Source organism: Sceloporus occidentalis, unplaced genomic scaffold (assembly GCF_023333645.1).
Source record: "Sceloporus occidentalis isolate IW3139 unplaced genomic scaffold, rSceOcc1.0.p SCAF_3, whole genome shotgun sequence".
Classification (NCBI taxonomy): Eukaryota; Metazoa; Chordata; class Lepidosauria; order Squamata; family Phrynosomatidae; genus Sceloporus; species Sceloporus occidentalis.
The window spans coordinates 67,093,077-67,116,184 of NW_028316983.1; the positions used below are offsets into that span (position 1 = coordinate 67,093,077).

Consider the following 23,108-nt stretch of genomic DNA (forward strand, 5'->3'; position numbering starts at 1 on the left):
AGAAATTGTCAATGGTGACCAGAGGTGTTGGAAAGCTTTCCATTTCTCAGTGTATTCAGGAAGAAAGATCAAGAAAACCAAATATTATTTTAGATTCAAAAGACACTCACATGCAAACTCAGTGCTAGCCTAATCCAGCATTACAGAAAGATGGTTGAATGCATTTAAAGAAGCTAGATAATCTAAACCTATATGGGAAAAGCATATTTTCATGCCCAGAAGTAGATATGGCAAAGATACATCACTGATAATTTTCAAAAGCATTGGCACATGCTACCAGGGTGACTTCACTGCTTTACTAAAATGTAGGCATAATAATATGATAAATATATATCATTTGTTCAGCAGCCTAACTAGGGAGGGAAAGATGGCAGGACAATTGCACAACCTAGATGTGAAGTGAACCTTTAAAAGACATAATACTGACAGAAATAATTTTGAATGATATAATATTTTATTTTTGGTTTAGAAAGTTGTCAAAACATTAAGTGAAATCAACGAAATATTAAGTTACTCAGAGACTCAGGCAGTCAGAGTAGCATACCTATAACTTTGCTTTGATTCTCTAACTGCAATATAACCTGGTAAGTCCTGCAAAATGTTGGGTGGGTGCAATGGGGAGATGAAAATGAAAAGATGATACGAAAAGGCAGTGGGTGTTTTGTGCCATATCATTTAAGTTAAATTGTAATAGAACAGTAAGCTTAGCAGCCACCTGTGAAAATTTGGAATTTCAGCAGCAACAGAAGCAGCTCTAAAGATTCAGAACCATTCTCACTGAAGATTTTAGCAACCACTTTGAAGAGTAATGCCCATTTTTATATATTCAAATTCCTTATCTAATACAAATATAAAATACAGATTAAAGGACATTCCTTCTGGATAGATATGACAGAGGGTAGGAAGCAGAGAAAGAACCAAATTGGAGCCAAACATAGGAAGAGAAATTACTAGCCATTTCTTAACTAACTGCTGGGAGTGTACCTTATTTTCAGTGCTTTGAAATTTCTTACCTGAAGTCAATATCTGAACTTTCTAATCTGTGCCATTTATGTGAATGTGGTCCTCCTGTAATTCATTTGATGCAATCCTGTTATACTGAGTGACAAATAAGATCAGAAGGATATTGTGCCTATTTAATAGTACAGTATCACTGCTTCTGTTTTTGTATGAAGTTGTGATTTATTATTCTGGCTTTCTGTCTCTGCTATATTTTGTACATACTTGAAAACAGTTTTTGTATCAAATTGTAATCTTTACAGACTATGACCTTTGTAATATATGATCAACATACCAGATATTTTAGTGTCCTAGAATTAATCTGCAAGGACTTTTTATGTGTATGGACAAATTATAAAAGTGTTATTCAGGGACTACAATACCTTTCTTACCTAGATGACAATGAATTTTGCAACTCTGAGTGTGTAAAAGAATTGACTGGATTATATTTATAAAATTGTGTTTTTTCAGCTTTGTGATGATAAAATTGCAGGTTATCTTGCATGTATGCAAGATCCCTTTTATATATGATCTTAATAGAATTTTATAGTAACCGGAGGCAAGAGTTGCATGTACAGTTTTGGTTTTAAAACAATGTAACTTCTGACTACTTTTACGTGAGCAATCTCTCTTTTGGGTGAGGTAAGAGAAACTAAGTAAAGATGCAGTTCTTCTTGACACCTAGACTATTTTTGATGTCTTCTGTTTACACCAACAATCAAACATACAAATTATAGAGTTGGAAGAGACCACAAGGGCCATCCAGAGGATTACACAAGCAAAGCACTCCTGACAGATAGCCATCTAGCCTCTGTTTAAAAACCTCCAAAGAAAGCGACTCTACCATCTCCAAGGTCATGTCAAACAGCTCTTAACATCAGGAGGTTGGTGGAATCTGTTTTCCTGTAGTTTGAATTCATTGCTCATTGTCCGAGTCTCTGGAGCAGCAGAAAACAAGCTGGTACCATTCTCAATATGACATGCCTTTAAACATGGCTATCATGTTACCCCTTAGTCTTCTCTTCTCCAGGCTAAACATACCGAAGCCGCTTCTCATAGGGCATGGTTTCAAGACCTTTCACCATTTTGGTCGCCCTCCTCTGAACATGCTCTAGCTTCTCAATATCCTTTTTTAATTGTGGTGCCCCGAACTGGACACAGTATTCCAAGTGTGAATTGAGTGGCACCATTACTTCTCTTGATCACTGTACTTTTATTGATGCAGCCTAGAATTGCATTGGCCTTTTTAGCTGCCACATCACACTGTTGACTCATGTTCAACTTGTGCTCTACTCCTTGATCCTTTTCACATGTACTGTTTTCAAGCCAGATGCCCCCCCCCCCCATCCTATTTCTGTGCGTTTTATTTTTTTCTCCCTAAATGTAGTACCTTACATTTCTCCTTTTGAAATCCATTTTGGTCCAGCTATTTAATCTATTATGGTCATTTTGAATTCTGACCCTGTCCTCTGGGGTATTAGCAACCCCTCCTACTTTAGTGTCGTCTGCAAATTTGATAAGAGTGCTCTCTATTCCATCACCCAAGTCATTTATAAAGATGTTGAATAGCCCTGAACCTAGGACAGTGGCACTCTGCTAACCACGGGCACGCTTCACCCCGGGATGAGGAGGAGCCATTGGATCCCATGGGTTTGGCAGATCAACCAGTTCCAAGTGCAGGTAACACTCATATTTACTAGCCCACATTTTACTGGTGTTTGAGCAGCAGTGGTGTCTCCCCCTCCTTAGGTTGTCACCTGGTGCAGTCCGCACCCCTCTAATGACGCCACTGGCTCCAACCGCTGCAGATGTTCTGCCACTGGATGCAGCAACCTCTGCAAGCGCGTTCTGCAGTGAGGTTGACCAGGTGTCCTCTTTCCCCAGACACATCCTACATTCCAGCCTTCTCTCCAGGAGGAATTCCAAAATGCCCTCCATTTTGAGCATGACTAAGAAGCATGAATTACTATAGTTTTCCAGGTCTGGGCTATGTGGCTGTGTTCTGGAAGAGTTTATTCCTGATAAACATTTTTTAAAAAATGTAGGACCTTCAGGGGGGAAATGTAGGACGCTTCCAAATTTAAACCACTAATTTACAGCGCTTTATAAATAAAGGTTAATAATAATAATACAAATATAAATCCCTGCTGCTTAGTTACGCTCAAAATGGAGGGCATTTTGGAATTCCTCCGGGGGGAGGGTAAATGTAGGACGCGTCCGGGAAAATGAGGACAACAAGGCGCAGAGGTTGCAGAACACCCGCAGTGCCAAAGCGCAACCTCTCAGGTGACCCTTAGGGGGCGCTCTAACACCTCGCCTGCACGCTTGCTTCCAAAGGCGCATGCGTAGTCCCTTCCTTTACGCACTACTTTTCTCCTCCCCTCCGCTTGCACTGCGCGTGCGCAGAAGCAGCGGCTGTTCTAAGCCTCCGGTTCATTTGCAGCCCAAGGAGCGGCGGAGGTGGACGCAGGGAGGCAATCATGGTGCTCGACTTGGACCTCTTCCGCGCAGACAAAGGCGGCGACCCGGAGCTGGTGCGCGAGACGCAGCGCAAGCGCTACAAGGACCCTGGCCTCGTGGACGCCCTGGTGGAAGCCGACGGGGCCTGGAGGAGATGTAGGTGGCTGTCGCGGGGTGATCGAGGGCGCATGCGCGCTGAGCGGTTGCGGATTGGATGAGAGGGGGAATCGGGGAGGTATAAAAGGCGCGGCCGCGCTGTCGCGCGAGCGTGTCATTCGCTGAAGGGAGGCAGTGAGGGAGGATGTTTGGTCACCTCCAGGGTGCGTCCCTCAGGGTCTCCCTCGTTTCCGACGTGCGTGTTATACCCGTGTCAGTCACGGGTATAACACGCACGTCTGAAACGAAGCCCCATTTGCGTGTCCTGCCTGTTCCTTTCCATTTTGACTGAACAGCCCCCTCACAAAAAAGGCAGCCTCCCTTCATAGTCCAACCAATCTTAAGCAAGTCACACTCTCTCAGCTTCAGAGGATGGCAATGGTGAACCCCCCTCTGAGGAAACTTGCCCAGGAAAACCAATAATAGGGTTGCCTTGGGGTCGCCATAAATAGAAAATGACTTGAAAGCAATCAACATACAATACACACACAGGCCTCTGCCTTATGGAGTCCTGGGGTTTGTAGTTTTACAAGGTCTTTAGCTTCTTGTGCCCACGAATGCTGGTGCCTGGCAGAATTAGCAATCCCAGGATTGTGTAGGATGGGAGTCACGGCAGTTAAAGTGGCATCAATACTGCATCACTGTGGGCCCTTGGGGTATCTGTATCCATGGATGCTCAAGCCCCATTAAATACAATGGTATAGTGAAACAGTGTCCCATATGTAAGAGCAAAATCAAGGTTTGCTTTTTGGAATACACACACATACACAGAGTGGGCTCTTGGTATCTGCTGGGGTTTGGCTCCAGGAAACCCACCTCCCCCCACGGATACCAAAATCCTTGGAGGCTCAAGTCCCATTAAATGCATTAAATGGTTGCATCTGTGGATAAAACGTCCATGGATATATGCCCCATTAAATACAGATGCATAGTAAAATGGTGTCTCTTATATAAAATGGCAAAATCAAGGTTTACTTTTTGGAATTTGTATCTTTTTGGTTGAATCTGTGGATAAAAAAATCTGTGGGTGTGAAGGACTGATGGTATGTCTATACACACCCACATACAGTCAGCCCTCCATATCCACTGTTTCTTTATTCATGGATTCAACCATCCACGGCTTGAAAATATTCCAAAAAGATATAAATTCCAAAAAGCAACCCTTGATTTTTGCTATTTTATGTAAGGGACACCATTTCACTATGCCATTGCGTTTGGTGGTACTTGAGCATCCACGGATTTTGATATCCAGGGGGGTCCTGGAACAAAACACCAGCGGATACCAAGGGCCCACTGCACTGAATATTTTCAAGCTGTGGGTGGTTGAATCCATGTAAATGGAGGGCTGACTGTATTTCTGCAGGGTAAATCCAGTTGATGGCTACTAAGCCAGATGGGTTTGGAAAGAGAAATTGGGCCGCTTTCAGGAAGCACTGCAGCATCCGGGGACGCTGGTTTGATGACTGCCTGGTTACGCTTCAGCATCAGTGGCAGAGTGTGCTCCTCAGACTGCCAGTAGCTGGGAGACATAATGATCTTGGTCTTGTGTCCCTAATTGTGGGCTTCTAGCAAAGGTTCGTCAATGAGCAATGTGGAAAGTAGGATACTGGGATAAATAGAGATTTAAGGCTGCATCTATACTGCAGAATTAACGCAGTTTGACACTGCTTTAACTGCCATGGCTTGATGCTATGGAAGTCTGGGGTTTGTAGTTTTGTGAAATGTTTGGCCTTCTCTGTCAGAGAGCTCCCATGCCACACAAACTACAAATCCTACGATTTCAGAGAATGAAACCATGACAGTTAAAGTGACTGCATTAATGCTGCAGTGTGGCACCAGCCTCAGTCTGATATATTAGGGTGGTTGTGTCTTTTCCTTTCTCAGAGGTCACAACCCAGACTCTGTACTCTCCCCTTTTTTAGCTCTAATTGTGTGGGTTGGAAGAACTCAGGCTCTGGAGAAAACTGGAAATTTCTTCCTGCTGTCTCCAGGCCCTGAGCCATGATGATTTTTGAGGAATTTGAGTGTCATCCCTTCAGAAAGTTTTCGCATGCTTCCATTTCTGCCCTGAACTCACATGGAGCATGCTGTTTTCCTGGTAGGGTTTGCTTCCTACTGTAAGGGTGAGCAACCCTTTAATTGTATGAAAACGATTCTGATCAAATTAGCCCTTCTCTTAACCCTACACTATTTCAGTGAGATATTATCCAGCATTTCACTACTGCATTGTCCTTTAAATTGATGGGGCTATTTGGCAGGATGTATTTCAGGCACTGCTGCTGCTTTGTCTGATGCAATCCTGCTGTAACTATCGTCATAGCCATAGAAAGTGATTCATAGGTGTGGTGGATCAGCTGTAGTAGAGATTCATTTTCTCTGTGACAGTGCTGCCTTATTTCTCTAAGAGGTGGCTATGTTTTCCTCCTGAAGTATTGTTTTTAAGCCAAGGTTTGGTTTAGCTGTTGGAGATGTTACAAAATGTGAAAAATATAAGTAGATGAGTCTGTCACTTCAACTGTCTTACATAACTACTATCCACTCTGAATTGGATGAAGGTTTGATATAATACTACTGTGTCAGATTTTCTCTCATGGTCTGAGATTACACTCTGTCCAGTTAGCAGGAGGGGCAGAAAGTGGGGAAAGGAACCTCAAAACAATTTATGAAGTTAGTTGACATAGTGAAATGGATATAGCAGCTATATACAGGGGTCCCTCTGCATTTGCTGGGGTTAGGCGTGAAGGACCCCCATGAATGTGGGAAAACCACAAATAAAAAACTCTGTTCTTTTTACCTAAGAGTCCAGTTCTCTAGGAATTTCCAGGTCTTCCAGTGCAACTCTGTGATCAACATCTGCCATGGATCATAGAACCATGCTAGAGGACCTACAAATGCCTAGAAAGGTGTTTTCTATAGGCACTTCTGGGTTCTCCAGCTCAACTCTATGGTCAATTACTGGCAGAGTTGCTCTAGATGACCTAGAGATTCCTAGATAGAACATATGAATCAAAACCACAAATAATCAAATCCCATGTAAGTCAAAGCCACAAATGTGGAGGGACAACTGTTTATATGCTGAGGAGCTGATTTCTATGGGACTTGGGGAACAGCTAATTTCTTGAACTGGGAGCCCAGAGTGAGTGGGTCAGGTATGTTAAGGTTGTAATTTGTCAGACTGAGAGCATGAACAAAATTTGAGTAACCTTTAAAGAAAAATGCACGCATAGTTTAACCATTTACTTATAAGTTATGTGACTACAATTCCCTTACACAACAATAAGCCTTTATGTATTTGAGTCAAGATGTAATATTCAAAGGCTACGTAAAGTGCTGCCATAAAAACTGCAAGGGCTCTTTTTGACTGTTGACTTCATAAAGAAGTCATATAGTAAAGTAGATACAGTTTTAAAATGGACAGACAATAATAATAAAACACAGGAATGCAAATGTTACTACCTGGAACAGCTGGCGAACTGGGGTTAGCATGGAATGGGAGATAAGGGGTGCCCTGAAGTCCCTATTTATGCTTGCAGAAATCACAGTAGACTTACTGTATACACTTGACTATAAATCGACTTCATGTAAACCAAGGACAGATTTTTGGGCCAAAATTATGTCTTATGATATGACCCATGGATAACTCTAGTGTAAAACCTAGGGATATGTAACAAAAGATCTAAAGGATGAAGCAAAGGAAGACAATTCCAAAGAACTTACAACATCCCAGCAGACATCGCTGTTTGTGCTCACACTAAAGACTGGATGGATGACAGAATAGAGGGGAGTCAGTGCTTCCAGGACAGATGAAGAGGCTAGTCCCCCCCCCCCTTTTTTTTTTGGTAAGAGTTAGAATATGGTACTTACATTGACCCATGGATAAGTCGACTCAGGTTTTTGCGGTTAATTCTTTGACTAGAATTTCTAGACATACACATGAATATATACAGTAAATATCCTGGCCATCTCCTTCTGTTCTGAATACAAGGTGCTTGTGATGGTATTCCAAGCCTGAACAATTTTGGATCTTGATTCCTCTCCCCATAAATTCATGCTGAAGGACTAAGATTTGCTATAGAGGCCCTCCTTTGTGATCTATCAGTGTGAGCAATATGCTGGGACAGACACAGGAGAAGGCCTTTTCTGTGTGGTGCCTCATTGTGGAACGCCCTCCTCTTGGATGCCTGATTGGCATCAACATTGGCTTCATTTCAGCACCAACTAAAAAGGTGTCCTTTTGCTAAAGCCTTTGGGACCTCATTGCATTATCACAAAATGTATGTGCTTGTAGTATGTGTACGCACTTTAAAACCCTTTAACCCAGTGGTTCCCAAACTTTGGTTCCCCAGATGTTTTGAGACTTCAGCTCTCAGAAGCCCCAGCCATATTGGCTAGCTGTCAGAAATTCTGGGAGGTGAAGTCCAGAACATCTGGGTCACCAAAATTTGGGAATCACTGCTTTAACTTCTTAACCTGTTAAATTGCTTAATATGCCTTTAGTCTATTTAAATTATTTTTATTGTTTTAAATTGTTTAAATTTATTTTATTTGTATGCCGTCTTGAGATCCTAGAATACTCAGTGGGACGCAAATATTTTCATGTAGATAAATAAATATGGTGCCAGTGGAGTTATCCTGCTGATAATCTTCAGAATTGGGTATTATAATCCACCTCACAGTTTAAATCAGCTGCAGACCTTTTTAATTTTAGTGGGAGCTATTTAGATTTTTTTGTTGTTTATTTAGATTTAAGCCCAGAGTCCCACGTTTAATGAATGTGAATAAATGGATTTGAAATCCGTTGGATGTGGTTGCAAATAATTGAACAATGAAATAAGCTTTGTTTGATGGGGAAATAGACTCCAGTGGGGGAAGTAACTTCTATGAATTTGTGAAACAAAAATAAGCAAGAAAGCAGAAACTGGTCCAGCAGTTAATAATATTGTTTAGTGTGCATGTTCTTTTTGTCTTTAGTTGTAAAATAGTGAATTTACATTTCATTTTTCCTGTTTCTCACTATCTGCTGTTTTTCAAAATTAATGCACTTTAATCTGGCTTTAAATCCACAGATATTCAGTAAATGTATGATGCCTTTCTTTCTTTTTTTCACTTTTTTCCCTTACAGGCAGATTCCGTGCAGACAATCTGAATAAACTGAAGAACTTGTGTAGCAGAACTATAGGCGAGAAAATGAAGGTACAATTAATTGAAGTCACAGGTTCTGTTAATTCTTTCATAGCAACTTTGATGTGTACCATTCTTTTTCTGATTTAAACTGTGCTAGGAAACAGGTAGAGTTTGATTAGAAACATGAAAAGTAGCATCAGAGAAATTCTAGCTGTCACAAATAGAAAGAAGGCATGTTAACAGTGCCTCAAAAGCTATTAATGAGGCAGAATGGTTTGCTCTGCATTCAAATTTATTCCTTCAGAACAGCACATTTTTTCACTTCTATTTAGTTATTCCTGTTTTGGATAGGGATCATGATAACAAATTTTGTCCTGGTAAGGGGCAAAATAGTAGTAATTTACTAACTTTTGTTGCAATTTAAGATTAAACTACTACTTTGTTTAGATTTGTCACTTTTATGTGGCAGAGTTCTTTAGTGGGGCTATAAAAAAGATGAAATCATTTTATAGCAGCCATATTCTTTTCAGCTCTGTAGTCTAAAATAGCATCATGCATTTATCCAGGGCCATATCTTTCATCGTGGCCAATTTGCTATGCAATCTTACTGGGTGTGGACAGGAGATGTGAAGGCAAATGAACCACCTCAAGCAAAGCCCTGTTAATGCCAATGGATGAAGTGGCGTTTGCTGTGCCATTTCTCTTTAACTAACTCGCTTCCACTTGGGAGAGAGTTAATATCGATGTGTTTAAATATTTATATCCCACCCTATATACAAGGATGCCAGGGTGATGTACAGTAAAAATTTAAAGCAGTTTTAAACAATTTTAACAAAAAATAATAATTTAAACAGACGAAAAGTATATTGAACAATTTAACACTTCAAACACTAGTTTAAAATCTGTTTAAATGGTGTAACACAATTTAAAAGCATGCATAAGTACAGATTTGGACAAAATCAGTTAGCTTCCACAAAATTTAGTAAAAACCCATGTTTTTACTTTCTGTCAGTATAACACCAGTGCTGCGCCAGTTGAAGCTCTAAAGCAGATGTAGGCATCTGTGGAAGGTGAATGGGCTGCATTGGTTCCCGAGGAGTCCTTGGATTATTGCATCCCTTCTCCCCCCCCCCCCCCCACTGTACCCCTCTGTAAAAAAGGCCCCCAAATGCCACTACATCCTCTAGAGGGCATGTAGGGCACTTTTGCCATGATTTTAGGCCAGGACATTTTTTTCCTTAAACCACAGGAAGTTTTCATTTCCTTTTTTTTTAAAGCTTTTTCTGGACTTTGATTGATTCAATGTCCCTGGAGATCACAAAAATAATCTTGCGGATCACATGCTGCTTGCAGGCTGCACTTTGCCCACTCCTGCTCTAAGGGGAGATTATTCACATCTGTGCCAGGTCTAGGGCTGCTGTATATTTGCCATTGCTTTGGAGGTGTATTAAGGGAAAGGGATCCACAGGTACTCCTACCACTCTTCTTTCCCCTTTCTAATGTGTTGAATTCAAACTGTCAATTGAACTTTCTGTGAGGGGAGGAGGCATCCAAAACACAGATCTTTCATCTCCCCACCTCTCCAGATATGTTTTTGCATGGACCATAGAATTGCATCCTCAGTTTTGGTAAAATCGTTGGAAGGAAGAGAGGAAAATAATAGCAGTGTGTTTTATAGTATTTTAATAATAGAATTTTCTGCTACTTTTTTTAAAACTAGAACCATTGTTCTCAGAACATGGGCTAAGATTGTCATGTAGGCTGTTATGTTTGTACATTATTTCTTGATAAATTGATTACTGTTTTTGTTTTGTTTTTGTTATTTGTATATTTTCATATATAGAAAAAAGAGCCAGTAGGAAATGATGACTGTATACCAGAAAATGCACAAAATCTTGATGAACTCACAGGAGACATCTTAGCAGTAAGTTATTTTCCACTAGTTTTTTGTTTATCCCATGGCTTCTATTGTATTTGTGAGTGGATTTCCCCCCTCATCAACATCTTTCTCTTGTATGGTTTACATTTGGGATAGGCATATGTGGGTGGACTTAGAATTTTTTTTAATTACTCTTTTGTTAACTTTAGTTGTTCAATTATTCCTAGATCATCTTTAGCTGAGGTCATTTTTTTTACTGCACATATATTTTTGATCATAAAAAGATAATTATATGGTCCTTTTAATTCTCCCTCTCTGTACAAGGCAGGTTGGACTTCAGTTAGGCAAATATCAGAAATGAAAATATTTCTTCTTAAATAGGCTTTAACCTTAACAGATTGGGATAGGGTGACATGTAATTAGGTGTGCTATGTTTAATATAGAATATATCTTTCATTTAAAATATATATATTTAAAAGTAGTATTGTAATTTGATTAATGGCTTAATGCATTTTAAACCTTTTTACTACATACTGTTTTAGCTATTTTTGTTAACAATGTAAGTTACTTTGATTCTCACCTGGAAGAAAGGCAGAATATGAATGAATTAATTAAATAAATATTTTTAAAATGTTTTTCCAGAAGCCTTGATGCATGTGCTTCATTTTTCCCTGTACTGGTGTTGAATTTTTAAAATCCCCAAATCTACAGAGATTTGGTCATTGATCTTCTATGTTCGTGCTTTGTTTGGCACTTGGACTTGATAAGAGATATAGCTGTGTAATGTCTACCATTGGTTTAATTTTAGCTACCATTTGGCAAGCATACTTGCCAAAAATATGTGAATTTTGTTCTATATATCTCTGTGTATACTCTGAGGGTATCATCTATAATCATTAGAGAAATTACTGAACAAATGAAAAATCTGAGGCTTTCAATTTTGGCCTGTTTCTCTGCATAATATTATTTTCTGTGACGCCCACTAACCATAAAGTATCATCCACCAAGTGATGATTTTGTAGGTTGCAAAAGGCATAAGGGTGACAGCTCCCTCAGCTCTCTCATGGGCTGCAGGGCATAGCATACAATGACACAATCTTAGGAGAAAAAATCAATTTATCTAGACTCTACAGGATGTTAGTGTACACTGAAAGATTTTTGAATTTACCAGCTTGTAATTTGTCATGCTGTAGTGGTTTGCCATGATGCTTGTTTCAGTGCCCATTTTTATGAATTTAATAAATAAAGCTCTAAGTTTTGCAAAAAAAAACACAGAAATCTTTGTGGAACATAGTACCAAAAATAGCTCAGTAAAAGCTGCCCGTGCTAATTAGGCACTGACTGTTGAGGTGGGTAGAAAACTGAAAAGAAGGGTGCTGAAATGGAATATCAGATGAGGCTGTGATTGTCTGGAATCTTAAACATTTTATTGCCAATTTGACATTTTTTCAAAATTCATAACTACTGGATGAACTGACATACTGCGTTTGTACAAATGAAAACTAGAGAATACCACAGACGGCCCTTTCTGGACTTTATTTGTGACTTGAGTAACTCATTTGAATTAGAAGCTTAATCAACCATTTTATTTTGTGCCCCTAGATAAAGGCTGCGCAGTGTCATGTCTGGAAAAATGTAAGGTTTTCCATATGTGAACCACAGATCTTTGCTTAGTTTGTGTTAGTGACAAACTAGGTGTTCCCCTTTTTCTGAGCTTCAGAGTATCAGAATAGGCTTGTAGTGATGATAAATTCTCAGCTGAAAGGTACAACTGTAGCTAGTAGAAATATAGGCCCATTCCGCACAGGCATAAAGTACATCCCCAGGACGTACTAGGGTTAGGAAAGGGGGTGCTTTACGCACACCCCTAACCCTAGTATGTCCTGGGGACGTAGAAAATGGCGGCACCCATTCTACACGGACGCTGCCATCTTGACGTGCGGCGCTAATGACACCGCGAGTGTGCCATTGGCACTTTGTGACATCATTAGCGCACCACAACAAGAAATGCCATTTTGGCACTTCTTTTTTGCAGCGCCGGAGAGCCTTGCGGTTTGGCCGCTGGGGCTCCTCAGCGCCGCTAATGGCGGCGGCGGCAGACTGCCGCTTTCATGTGGTCTGTAACGCGCCCCCGTTATTAAAAACATGTTTCCTTAATTTGCAAGATATTCTTTTTTCTTTTTCTCCTTATGTTTTATGACATGCCCAGTGATTCTTTTATGTTTCAGAGTCTTCAGGTAAGCCAAATAAAAAAAGTTCGTCTTCTGATTGACGAAGCAATACTCAAGTGTGATGAAGAGCGCTTGAAGCTGGAAGCAGAGCGGTTTGAGAACCTCCGAGAAATTGGAAATCTCCTTCATCCTTCTGTGCCAATAAGCAATGATGAGGTAGGATCATGTTCCACATCCTTTGTATCAGCGTGCATGATTGATAGTGTGTTGTCTTCTGTGTTAAAATGCTGTACTGCCAAAACTGAATTGAGATTATTGAAAAGTGAATACAGTTTTATTACACTGCAGTGTTTCTTGCAGAGTAGGAAGCCACAAATCTAATGGGTCCCCAAGAAACACAAAATTGTGTTTTGTGTTAGAAAACACATGGGAAGCCAGCAGGGCATTTAGAAGACATATGGGAAACTAACTTGAGTCCAAGTTCATTTTATTTATGTAAAGCATTATTAACCCAGTTCTTTGGACAAAAATTTTCCCAGAGTGGCTTATAGATCAATAAAAAGAAAACTAGACTCTCCCTTTCCTCAAACTTGCAATCTAAAAGACAAGATACAAAAGGAGAAATTGAAAAGAAGAAGAAAAAGCAAACTCTGGCACTAGTTCTTAAGATACAAAGTCCTTATAACAGCCAGCTGAAATAGAAATAGCTCATCTACTAGGGAAGAGACAAACAGCAGGAGCTCTGTGGACTCTTCCTTCCCTTCTCTTCTCCTTTGCAGATATGTGAAATGCCTGCTATTACATGGAACTTGAGAATGAGACAGAGGAGCTCTACAGTTAGCATCTAGGAAGACAATTTTATTTCAATAATTTTCTTTGGCAGGCCTGAGATAAGGTTGGGCTGGCTAGATTTTGCATTGAAATCGTTACTATTGTCATGGTGCTGGAGGGTTAGTGCAGAAAAGAAGTGGGAGTTTTGCAGTGCTATTGGCTAGATCGGGCTGCTAGGAATTGCAATCTTAACAATATCTGGAAGGTGGCTCACTTTCAGTCCAATAAACACTTCATGGTCACCAAGTTCTTGTCAAATATTAGTTAGCAAAATACTGAGATTGCTGTCAGGAGCTTCTTACATTCTGTCAGGAGCACCGTAAAGATCAGAAGATGATCAGATCCATGTTTCTTTGGCACCCCACACCCTTTTTAGGGTAGACTAAGAAGATTACCACATGTGGGTGCTTTTGCAGTGTAATTGCACTATTACTTTAATTACAGTAGTAGCAATAAAGCCATTAAAACACTTATTTCTCTAGGTGACCCCTATGAAAGGGTCGTCCGACCCCTAAAGGGGTCGCGACCCACAAGTTGAGAACTGCTGCTGTAGGTAGTAATGCATTGTTTTATCCTGCATCAATGGATCCTGTGAAATGGAAAACCATTTTGGGAGAACTGTATACATAAATAAGCAAAGTAACACCTCACCAAATTTGGTGAAACCAGTATTTTTCTTCACTAAACTGGAAGATCCATGACGTAAAAGAAGCAGGGAAAAATGGGTTCATGACATGCCCACTCACAACATGTCAACCTTGCAATAACACTACAGTAGTGTTAAAGCAATCTGCACCTTCACAATCACATAAATGTAGTGATGTTGAAGGTTATTGATGGGTGTTTCTCGTTAATGCGAAATTCGCAATAATAACAGTATGATATCAGATCAGCAATGGATGAATGATGATATTATGTGAAAAAAGGAGGAATCATAAATTGTAAATTATTCCATTTCTATCACTAGTCCCCCCACGCAGTAATCTCCTAAATCATCGCTGCAGCCAATGGGATGCCAACCAGAGTGTGCCACAAAGAGATAGCAAAGGCAATGCAGAAAGGCTTCTGGCAAATGCTCCTCTTCGCCAAATATTATGCAAGATTGTGCATGTGAAGAAATTATGCTTCCTTAGAACTGATATAGTTTTCTCTCAGGATGTTCAGCAAAGCTCTAGAATAAAACTTGTTCACCCTTTTTTACCACATATATAGGATGCAGATAATAGAGTGGAGAGGCTGTGGGGAGACTGCACAGTAAAAAAGAAATACTCACATGTGGACTTGGTTGTCATGGTGGATGGATATGAGGGAGAAAAAGGAGCCATCGTAGCTGGAAGCAGGGGCTACTTTCTTAAGGTGAGAACCCTGAACCTTAATGGGACTGAAAAATTGATTCTTTTTAAAATCATTATTGTATTTTGCCCCATTGAGCATAATGGTGAGCAATCACAGAACCATACCCACACCAAAAGTAGAATTGTTTACTGAAATAACAGATACAATGGTGAAAAACAATCTACTTTAATAAAAGCAATGAAAAATTCCTAGAACTCCAAAATGTAAAACAGATGCAGTGATACTCATGTTCTTTAGGTGAGCATCCGTTAGGCAACTGACTACTGTGCAAACAGAAGATTGGAATACTAAAGAAGATGTAGAAAGTTTTAAGTACTACACAGAGCAAGATAATCACTGGTCTGTCCTCCCTTCCCCTCATTTTTTTTTCTTCTGTAGGGCCCTCTGGTTTTTCTAGAGCAAGCTCTTATTCAGTATGCCTTGCAGACATTACTCAGCAAAGGGTACACTCCTGTTTATACCCCCTTCTTCATGAGAAAAGAAGTAATGCAGGAAGTGGCCCAGCTAAGTCAGTTTGATGAAGAACTCTACAAGGTAAGGTTTCAGTAGCACACTACATCAGCTTGTAGATATATTGTGTATTGTTTATTTTATTATGTAATCATGTGAGATCTTTCTAATATTACCGGCAGATTTTCAGCAGGATCATGAACTGTTTTTTTATAGTTGTCCGTAACTTGAAACTTTCACACACTTTTCTAGAAAATAAATGCTTCTGCCATCAGCCAGGCTTAGTTCTAATAATTTGTCAGGAGAAGGATTGTCCAGCTGGTAGGCTGAAGGAATGTCTAGTGTTATTCTTGATCATAGGTATCTTGTCATCTCCTTTTCTGACCCACTTCTGAAGTGCCCCTGTCCAGTACTGAAATATTTCAGAGCCTTTGCAAGTTTAACACTAATGGGAGGGTGATGGAGGAACAGATGGTTAGTGAAGTTTCTACATGAGAATAGCATTGATAATAGAAATAGCTAGATAAGGCAGAGATCTCATTCATATGAAAAGGCCCTTTTTCATATGGGGCAAGGCGCAAGCCTTCTTTCTTTTGGTAGGGAGTTCCACAGCATCCAGGTGGCCACTAAAGAAGCCCTATTCTTTCTGAGAAAGGCCTTTAGTTTGACATAGTAGCCTGTCAGTTTCCTTTGGGGAGAGAGTAGAATTGATTGCTGATGTGTAGGTTAAGAGAGTTGGAAGGCTGGAGAGAGAGATTTATTTACAGCAGAAATGCAGGCATATTATAAGGGGTATGAGCAGTTAAGGCATGGACTGAGTGACCCAATGTCCAAAAATCCTGACTAAGTATCACCTATTATAATATTTTAAATATTTAACAAGATGTGTATTGTTTTTAAATAATAAATAATGGTGCATGTACATGAGTTATTTTTCTGCCTTATTAGAATTATTTTTCTTTTGAAATGAAAATCAGCTAGTGCACATAAGAGTATTTCTATTCTTATCTGAGGTGTTACCTTCATCTGTTTCATAGGTACTTGGCAAAGGAAGTGAGAAGAGTGATGATAATACAGTTGATGAAAAATATCTAATTGCTACATCTGAACAGCCAATTGCAGCTTTGCACAGAGAGGAATGGCTGAAGCCTGAGGATCTACCCATCAAATATGCTGGTCTGTCTACATGCTTCCGTCAGGAAGTTGGTTCACATGGCCGGGATACTAGAGGCATTTTCAGAGTGCACCAGTTTGAAAAGGTAGTGCAGTAGCAGAAGTTTGGAAGATACATCTGGGTACTAATAAAAGGGAGAAGGCTTAGACTTTGTCTTCCCCCATGTGATTAGCAATTGGAGTATAACTTCAGAAAGAATGTGACACAGTGGCCTGAAGCAGTAGACCCTAGCAGAACAGCATAACTGGCATCTTCTAAAATCTAAGGCCCAGGACAGATGGTCCCAAAGCGGCATGCCGCCGGTGATACTAGGGTTAGGGACCGCACACCAACCGCATGGTACCTAACCCTAGCTTGGCATGATGTTGTCTCATCCACATGGGTGCCGCCATCTTGGCAAAAGAGACGCACAGCATATACATGTTGCTGCGCATCGCTTATATTACGAGTGCGCCATTGGTGCACTCGTGATGTCTGCCCAGTGACCCAAAGAGAACCTGTTTTTTCCGGGGTCTTATTACTCTGGAGGGACGCCACGCGGGTTGGTGGCTGCAGCGTCCCTCTGGAGGGAAACAGACTGCCGCCAGCCTGGACTTTCCTGCAGGTATGTACTGGGCCTAAGTTACACTCTTATTCATAGCTGCAAAGGATTGCTTTTCAGTATCGGAAGTAGCTGATGCTATAGGTCATCTCAGAGTGACAGGGTGAAATAGTCTTTTGTGCTTCCATTCAGGCTGTTGTTTCAATAGCTTGCATGTTTATTTTGCTTGAAATTGACAAAATAAAATATTATGTTTTCTCTTTGTGCTTTCTTCCCTCTTAAACTTTTCCCATTTTTCTTGACCTTTTCTAGATTGAACAGTTTGTATATGCATCACCTCATGATAACAAGTCTTGGGAGATGTTTGATGAGATGATTGCAACTGCTGAGGAGTTCTATCAATCTCTGGGCATCCCTTACCACATTGTGAATATTGTCTCAGGTAATAATAATAATAATAATAATAATAATAATAATAATAATAATAAAATATTTATTTATATCCTGCCTCTTCCACTTTGAGGATCGAGGCAGGTAACAGCAGAGTTAATACAATATACAACAATAAAAACAAACCCCACAAGACCCCGGCCCAATCCTCCCTCCCAACTATAAAATTAAGCAGTAAAACATAGTTAAAAAGTACATAATACAGCAAAATTAAAAAACAAACAAACTGCAAATAAGAAAAATAATAGAGGGGGATTCAAGTGGTTCTGGACATTATCAATCAGGGAAGGCCTGCTGGAAGAGAAAGGTTTTTGTCGCCTTTTTAAAAGCCTCGAGTGATGATAATTGGCGAATCTCTTCCAGCAGGTCATTTCAAGTTTTTGGGGCAGTGACAGAGAAGGACCTCTGGGAAGTCACCGCCAGTCTGGTCTTTCAAGATTGTAAGAGGTTTTTCCCAGAGGATCGGAGTGTACGGGAAGGATTGTATGGGAGGAGGCGTTCTTTCAAGTAAACTGGACCCAGGCCATGTAGGGCTTTATAGGTGATAACCAACACCTTGTACTGTGCCCAGAAGCTAATAGGCAGCCAATGTAGTGATTTTAAATAGGTATAATATGGTCGAACTTGGATTTTCCGGCGACCAGTCTGGCTGCCATGTTTTGTATCAATTGGAGCTTCCGGATGTGGCACAAAGGTTGCCCCATGTAGAGCGCATTGCAGAAATCAAGATGAGAGGTTACTAGAGCATGTACAACCGTTTCTAGGTCCCACTACTCCAGGTAGGAGTGCAACTGGTAAATACACATCCCTAAGTTGTTTATAATTCAGAACACAGAGAAGAATCCAGAGTAGAGCTGAACACTGGAGGAGCAAAACTGCTGCATTCCAAGCCCTTCCTGTTTACACTGGCCAGGGTAGAAGTTGTTTGTTTGGTATTTTTTCATGCTACAAGCTCCAGTCTTACATAAATATTGGGCCCAGAACAGAACAGGGGAACAGAGCTGCTTTGGATATGAAAGGCACATCCTTCTACCTGTCAAATGCTCCTCTGGGAGGCTTTCTACCAGCTCCTATCAGTGGGTGAACTACCGGTGGGAGCTTGCAGTCTACCCCATCACAGCGGGTTCTTACCACAGCAGAGTACATCTCACTTCCTACTACTACTCTGCCTAAAAAGTGCAACCAAGATCCAATCCTGACCCTTTCCATTCATCAACATTAGGGATTATATTGTATGCTTGAGTCTGTATGGGGCTCACTCTCTAAAAAGTACTCAATGCCCAGCATTGTAGCCTTAATAACTAGTGATTTTTATCTTAATGCATTTATTCTGTGCCTGCAAGGCAGTAGTAGGTCTGTTTCCAAACATGTAGGCAGTTCCTATGTTTAGTCTGCAGACTGATTCTGTTACAGAAGTGATTTTTTCTTTCTGTCACTCTTGTTTTCATTTTAATTTCTGAATTAGTAGTGGTGGGGAGATGTGTCTTCTAGGTACCCATTTTACCATACTGAAACAATGTCTGAGTGCTGCATATTGGCATTACAGGTTCCTTGAATCATGCTGCCAGTAAAAAGCTGGATCTGGAGGCCTGGTTCCCAGGTTCAGGAGCTTTTCGTGAACTCGTTTCCTGCTCAAACTGCACTGATTACCAGGCACGAAGGCTACGGATCCGCTATGGTCAAACCAAGAAGATGATGGACAAAGTAGGTTGCATTTTATATTTTGGAGTTAAAATGCTCCCAGAGTGTCACCCCCAGTATCCTCATCTTCCAATCTATACTTTATTTTTCCTTAGCTTCTTTGGGAACTGTTGCTATTTACCTACTGAAACATTTAAGGAAATAACCTTGTTTTGCCACAGCATGATTTATTTTAAAATCTTGCATTTCAGATGGCTACTGTAAAGATTGCAACGCTGAATTCTTGTTATGGAGATAACTTAGAAATGTTTGACTTTTCCCCAAAGATATGCCCAGTTTGAGAATGGTTTACTCATGCATTAAATCCTCTAGCTTACCTAGGACTCAAACAGACAGGCCAAAATAAAGCTGCTTTGTGTCGCTTTGGAGGTATGCTGTTTAAATGACACACACATCTTAAGAGGCCACAAGCTGCACCAAAGCTGTGCTCCAGTCCTTAGGACTGGAGCATGGCTTTGGTGTGGCTTCCAGCCTCTAAGGACACATGCATAATTTAAACAGCATATCTCCAAAGTGACACGAAGCAGCTTTATTTTGGCCTGTCTAGATAACTCACAGCTCTTTTTTTAGTAAACAAAAGTATTCTCAAAGTATTCTCTCTATGAAAACAATGAACAAAGATTAGATTTTTCTTACTTATACCCTCATTTTAAGGTCAATATGGGCATTTCAAATCAATATGGGCATTTTGTGGGGGCCCAGTTGTACTTCAACTGCATTTTCCATCAGCCTTAGCAAGTATATCCATTTTTTAAATTATTATTATTATTATTATTATTATTTATATAGCGCTGTAGATTTACACAGCACTGTACATACAAACAATAAAATTGATAAAATTGAAACCTGCCAATGGCGTACATTATACAAAATACATTTAAACAATAGATAATAATACAAGATAGAATTAGATGAAATAAGCAGGCAACAAATTAAAAACATCAAGTATCAAATCAAATATCACATAACTGTCAGATAAACAATCACACAATGCTTGGGAATTCTTCCCTGAACAATATACAGTGGACCCTTGTTATACGCTGGCGTTTGGTTCCAAGATCCCCTGAGTATAACAAAATCTGTGTATGCTCAAGTCCCATTAAACATAATGACATAGCAAAATGGTGTCCCTTATAAAAAATGGAAAATCAAGGTTTGATATTTGAAATTTATACTTTTTAAAAACATTTTCAAACAGTGTATGCTTGAATCCGTATATAAAAAATCTGTGTATAAGAAGGGCCAACTGTAGTCTTCAACTCATTTTTGCAACTGATAAAAGAAGTGATGCCCCGTGTGGTTCATGTGGAAAGATGGTTCCAGGTGTGAGGGGCAGCAAGTGAGAAGGGACAAATCTGGGACGGGGCAGTGGAAATCCTAGGCTGGGACTACATCCAGTGGTGAAAGGACCTGCAGCACTGGAACATCTGGAGTACTAAAAGTTACCCACCCCACTTTAAATCAAGCATCTCTTTAATTTTATTTTTATTATTTAGATGCTCTGTAAAAGTTAGGTTTGCTTTTAAAACAAAGATTAGAGTTTTGTAAAAAACCAAAACACATACAAAATGCCTAATTCATTGTGTTCAAATGTATAGATATGAATGTGTTTTAGATCAGTTAGTTAGTCATAAGATGTATTGATTAGTTGTATTGGCATATGTTTAGTCTAAAGGTTAAACCAATCCTTGTGACTGGGGAATAGAATAGGAAATGCTCTTTGGATAAGGTGTTTTAGAGATTATGTTTAGTCTCCTCAAAGATGTGCTTGGTACTAAGTAATTTGCATAATGGGGGTTTGTTAGAAATGTAATTTTTTTTCACGTCATAGGTGGAATTTGTACATATGCTCAATGCCACGATGTGTGCTACAACACGCACTATATGTGCAATTCTGGAGAACTATCAGACAGAAGAAGGAATTATTATACCAGAGAAATTAAGGGACTTCATGCCGCCAGGTAGAAAATGGAAATATTTCCGACTCTACTTTCCATAGTAATCCATAGTTCTTGTCAAGCCATCTTTGTTGTCTGGTGTCTGTGTCCTTCTCTTTTGGACTGTGGTATCCCTTTCAAATCATACAGTAATTGTGAAAGCTTTCTTCTAGCGCCAGGGTGGGTAAGATCCAGGAGACCATGGATCAAATTTCTTCTCTGAGAACCCTCTCCAAGTTGCATTGGCCCCAGGAAATAAGTGTCCACTTCTGGTTTTGTAAAAACTCTTTTGGGAAGCCTTGGAGGCAAAACCTAGGGCGGAGCGTCATACACCATGTGTTGAAGATAATTGTTAGCCCACAAGTTCTCCTTTTTCAGATTTTTTTTTAAGCGAGTATGTTGGGGACCTCGGGAGGGGCATGGCGATAGGAAAAATATCCCTGGGAGCTGCATGTGAGCCTCACAATACCCATCTCTGCTTTAGAGCCAAGGATTCTGTAGCGTACTCCATGATCTGCAGGCAACCATACCATACTGTCTCAATCGTCCAACATGGGACAAAGTGATCAAGATGCCCACGTGTTGGGCAATGAGAATGGAAATTAATAGTACTGTGGTCTGGAAATAGTATTCTTCTTAGTTGCCTTGTGGAAGTGTGACCTGTCTGCTTAATCTGCACTTAATTTTCTTTTTAGGCTTGAAAGAAATGTTAAAATTTGTAAAACCTGCACCTATTGATCAAGAACTTTTCAAGAAGCAAAAGAAACAGCATGAAGGAGGCAAAAAGAAATCCGCTGCTGGGGACTGTGCTCTAGAAGGGAAGATGCAGAGCATGGATATGAACAGCACCTGAAACTTTTACAGGAGTTGTAATATTAAGGGCATCAACCAAGGGGTGGGGGCAGCTCCTGGATATGAATTGCTGCTTTGTTTCCTTCTTCCTTTGCCATGGGCAAGTTATTTTTTCCAACTCTGCTTCCATTCTCTGTAGTACAAGAAGATGATACTTGTTATAGTATCTGTATCAGGATCCACAGATGTTTAACTGCACTTTGACTGTGAAAAGTAATGCAAGTGCTGAACTTTTCTCCAGCAATATTTTTTGTTATAAATTATGGTCATTATGTTTTATGTCCCAACCCTAGTTGCAGATCTAAGCAGAGGGAACAAAGTCTAGTATCTTCATTTACCAAAAACCACTGCATAACAAGCAGGCAGTTAAAGCAGAGATCAAAAGGGAAAATAAGTATAAGCACTTGTCTAATTTTACTGTTGAGACAGTCTTTGCATTGTCATAGTATTTTATCATGTTCAGTGGGATTCAGTGAATAAAGCAAATATTAAGAAATGGAAACTTTTCTGAATTTCTGTTTTGTGACTCTTCTGCATTTCTTGGATCCCTTTAAGACTATTGTTTGCATTTTCTCAAATGTGGAACACAATTTTGTGCACTTGTTTTAGTGAAGGTGTTACGGTCTGACAGCCAACAAGCAACAAATTACAATAGGCCCTTGGTGGGATTTTGTTCCAAGACCATCCTGTGGATACCAAAATCTGTGGATGCTCAAGTCCCATTAAATACATTGCATAGTGAAATTGTGTCCCTTGTATAAAATAGCAAAATCAAGGTTTGCTCCCCAGAATTTATATCTTTTTTTAAAAAAAAATCAAGTCATTGATACTTAAATCCATGGATAAAGAATCTGTGGATATGACGGGCAAACTGTGATCTGAAATAAAACTGTGATCTTTCAATGTCAATGATATATCAATCATGTATTCTATCATAGATATTCTGTATAACTTGGCCTGCATCTTTAGTTTACCATTATTGCCCATAATTTTATGCACACGTAGCTCACTCAAACCACAGAATCTA

General features: G+C 39.9%; 1 protein-coding gene across 1 annotated transcript; it reads left to right on the forward strand.

Moving 5' to 3' along the window:
* Positions 1-3,400: 3,400 nt before the first annotated feature.
* On the forward strand, positions 3,401-22,583 carry SARS1 (seryl-tRNA synthetase 1). Its single transcript, XM_089514837.1, has 11 exons — positions 3,401-3,615; positions 8,738-8,808; positions 10,583-10,663; positions 12,847-13,005; positions 14,833-14,976; positions 15,355-15,510; positions 16,464-16,685; positions 17,454-17,583; positions 19,138-19,295; positions 21,124-21,253; positions 21,925-22,583. Exons 1-11 carry the CDS (start codon positions 3,480-3,482, stop codon positions 22,080-22,082), a joined length of 1,545 nt encoding a protein of 514 aa, XP_089370963.1. The 5' UTR covers positions 3,401-3,479; the 3' UTR covers positions 22,083-22,583.
* Positions 22,584-23,108: the final 525 nt, after the last annotated feature.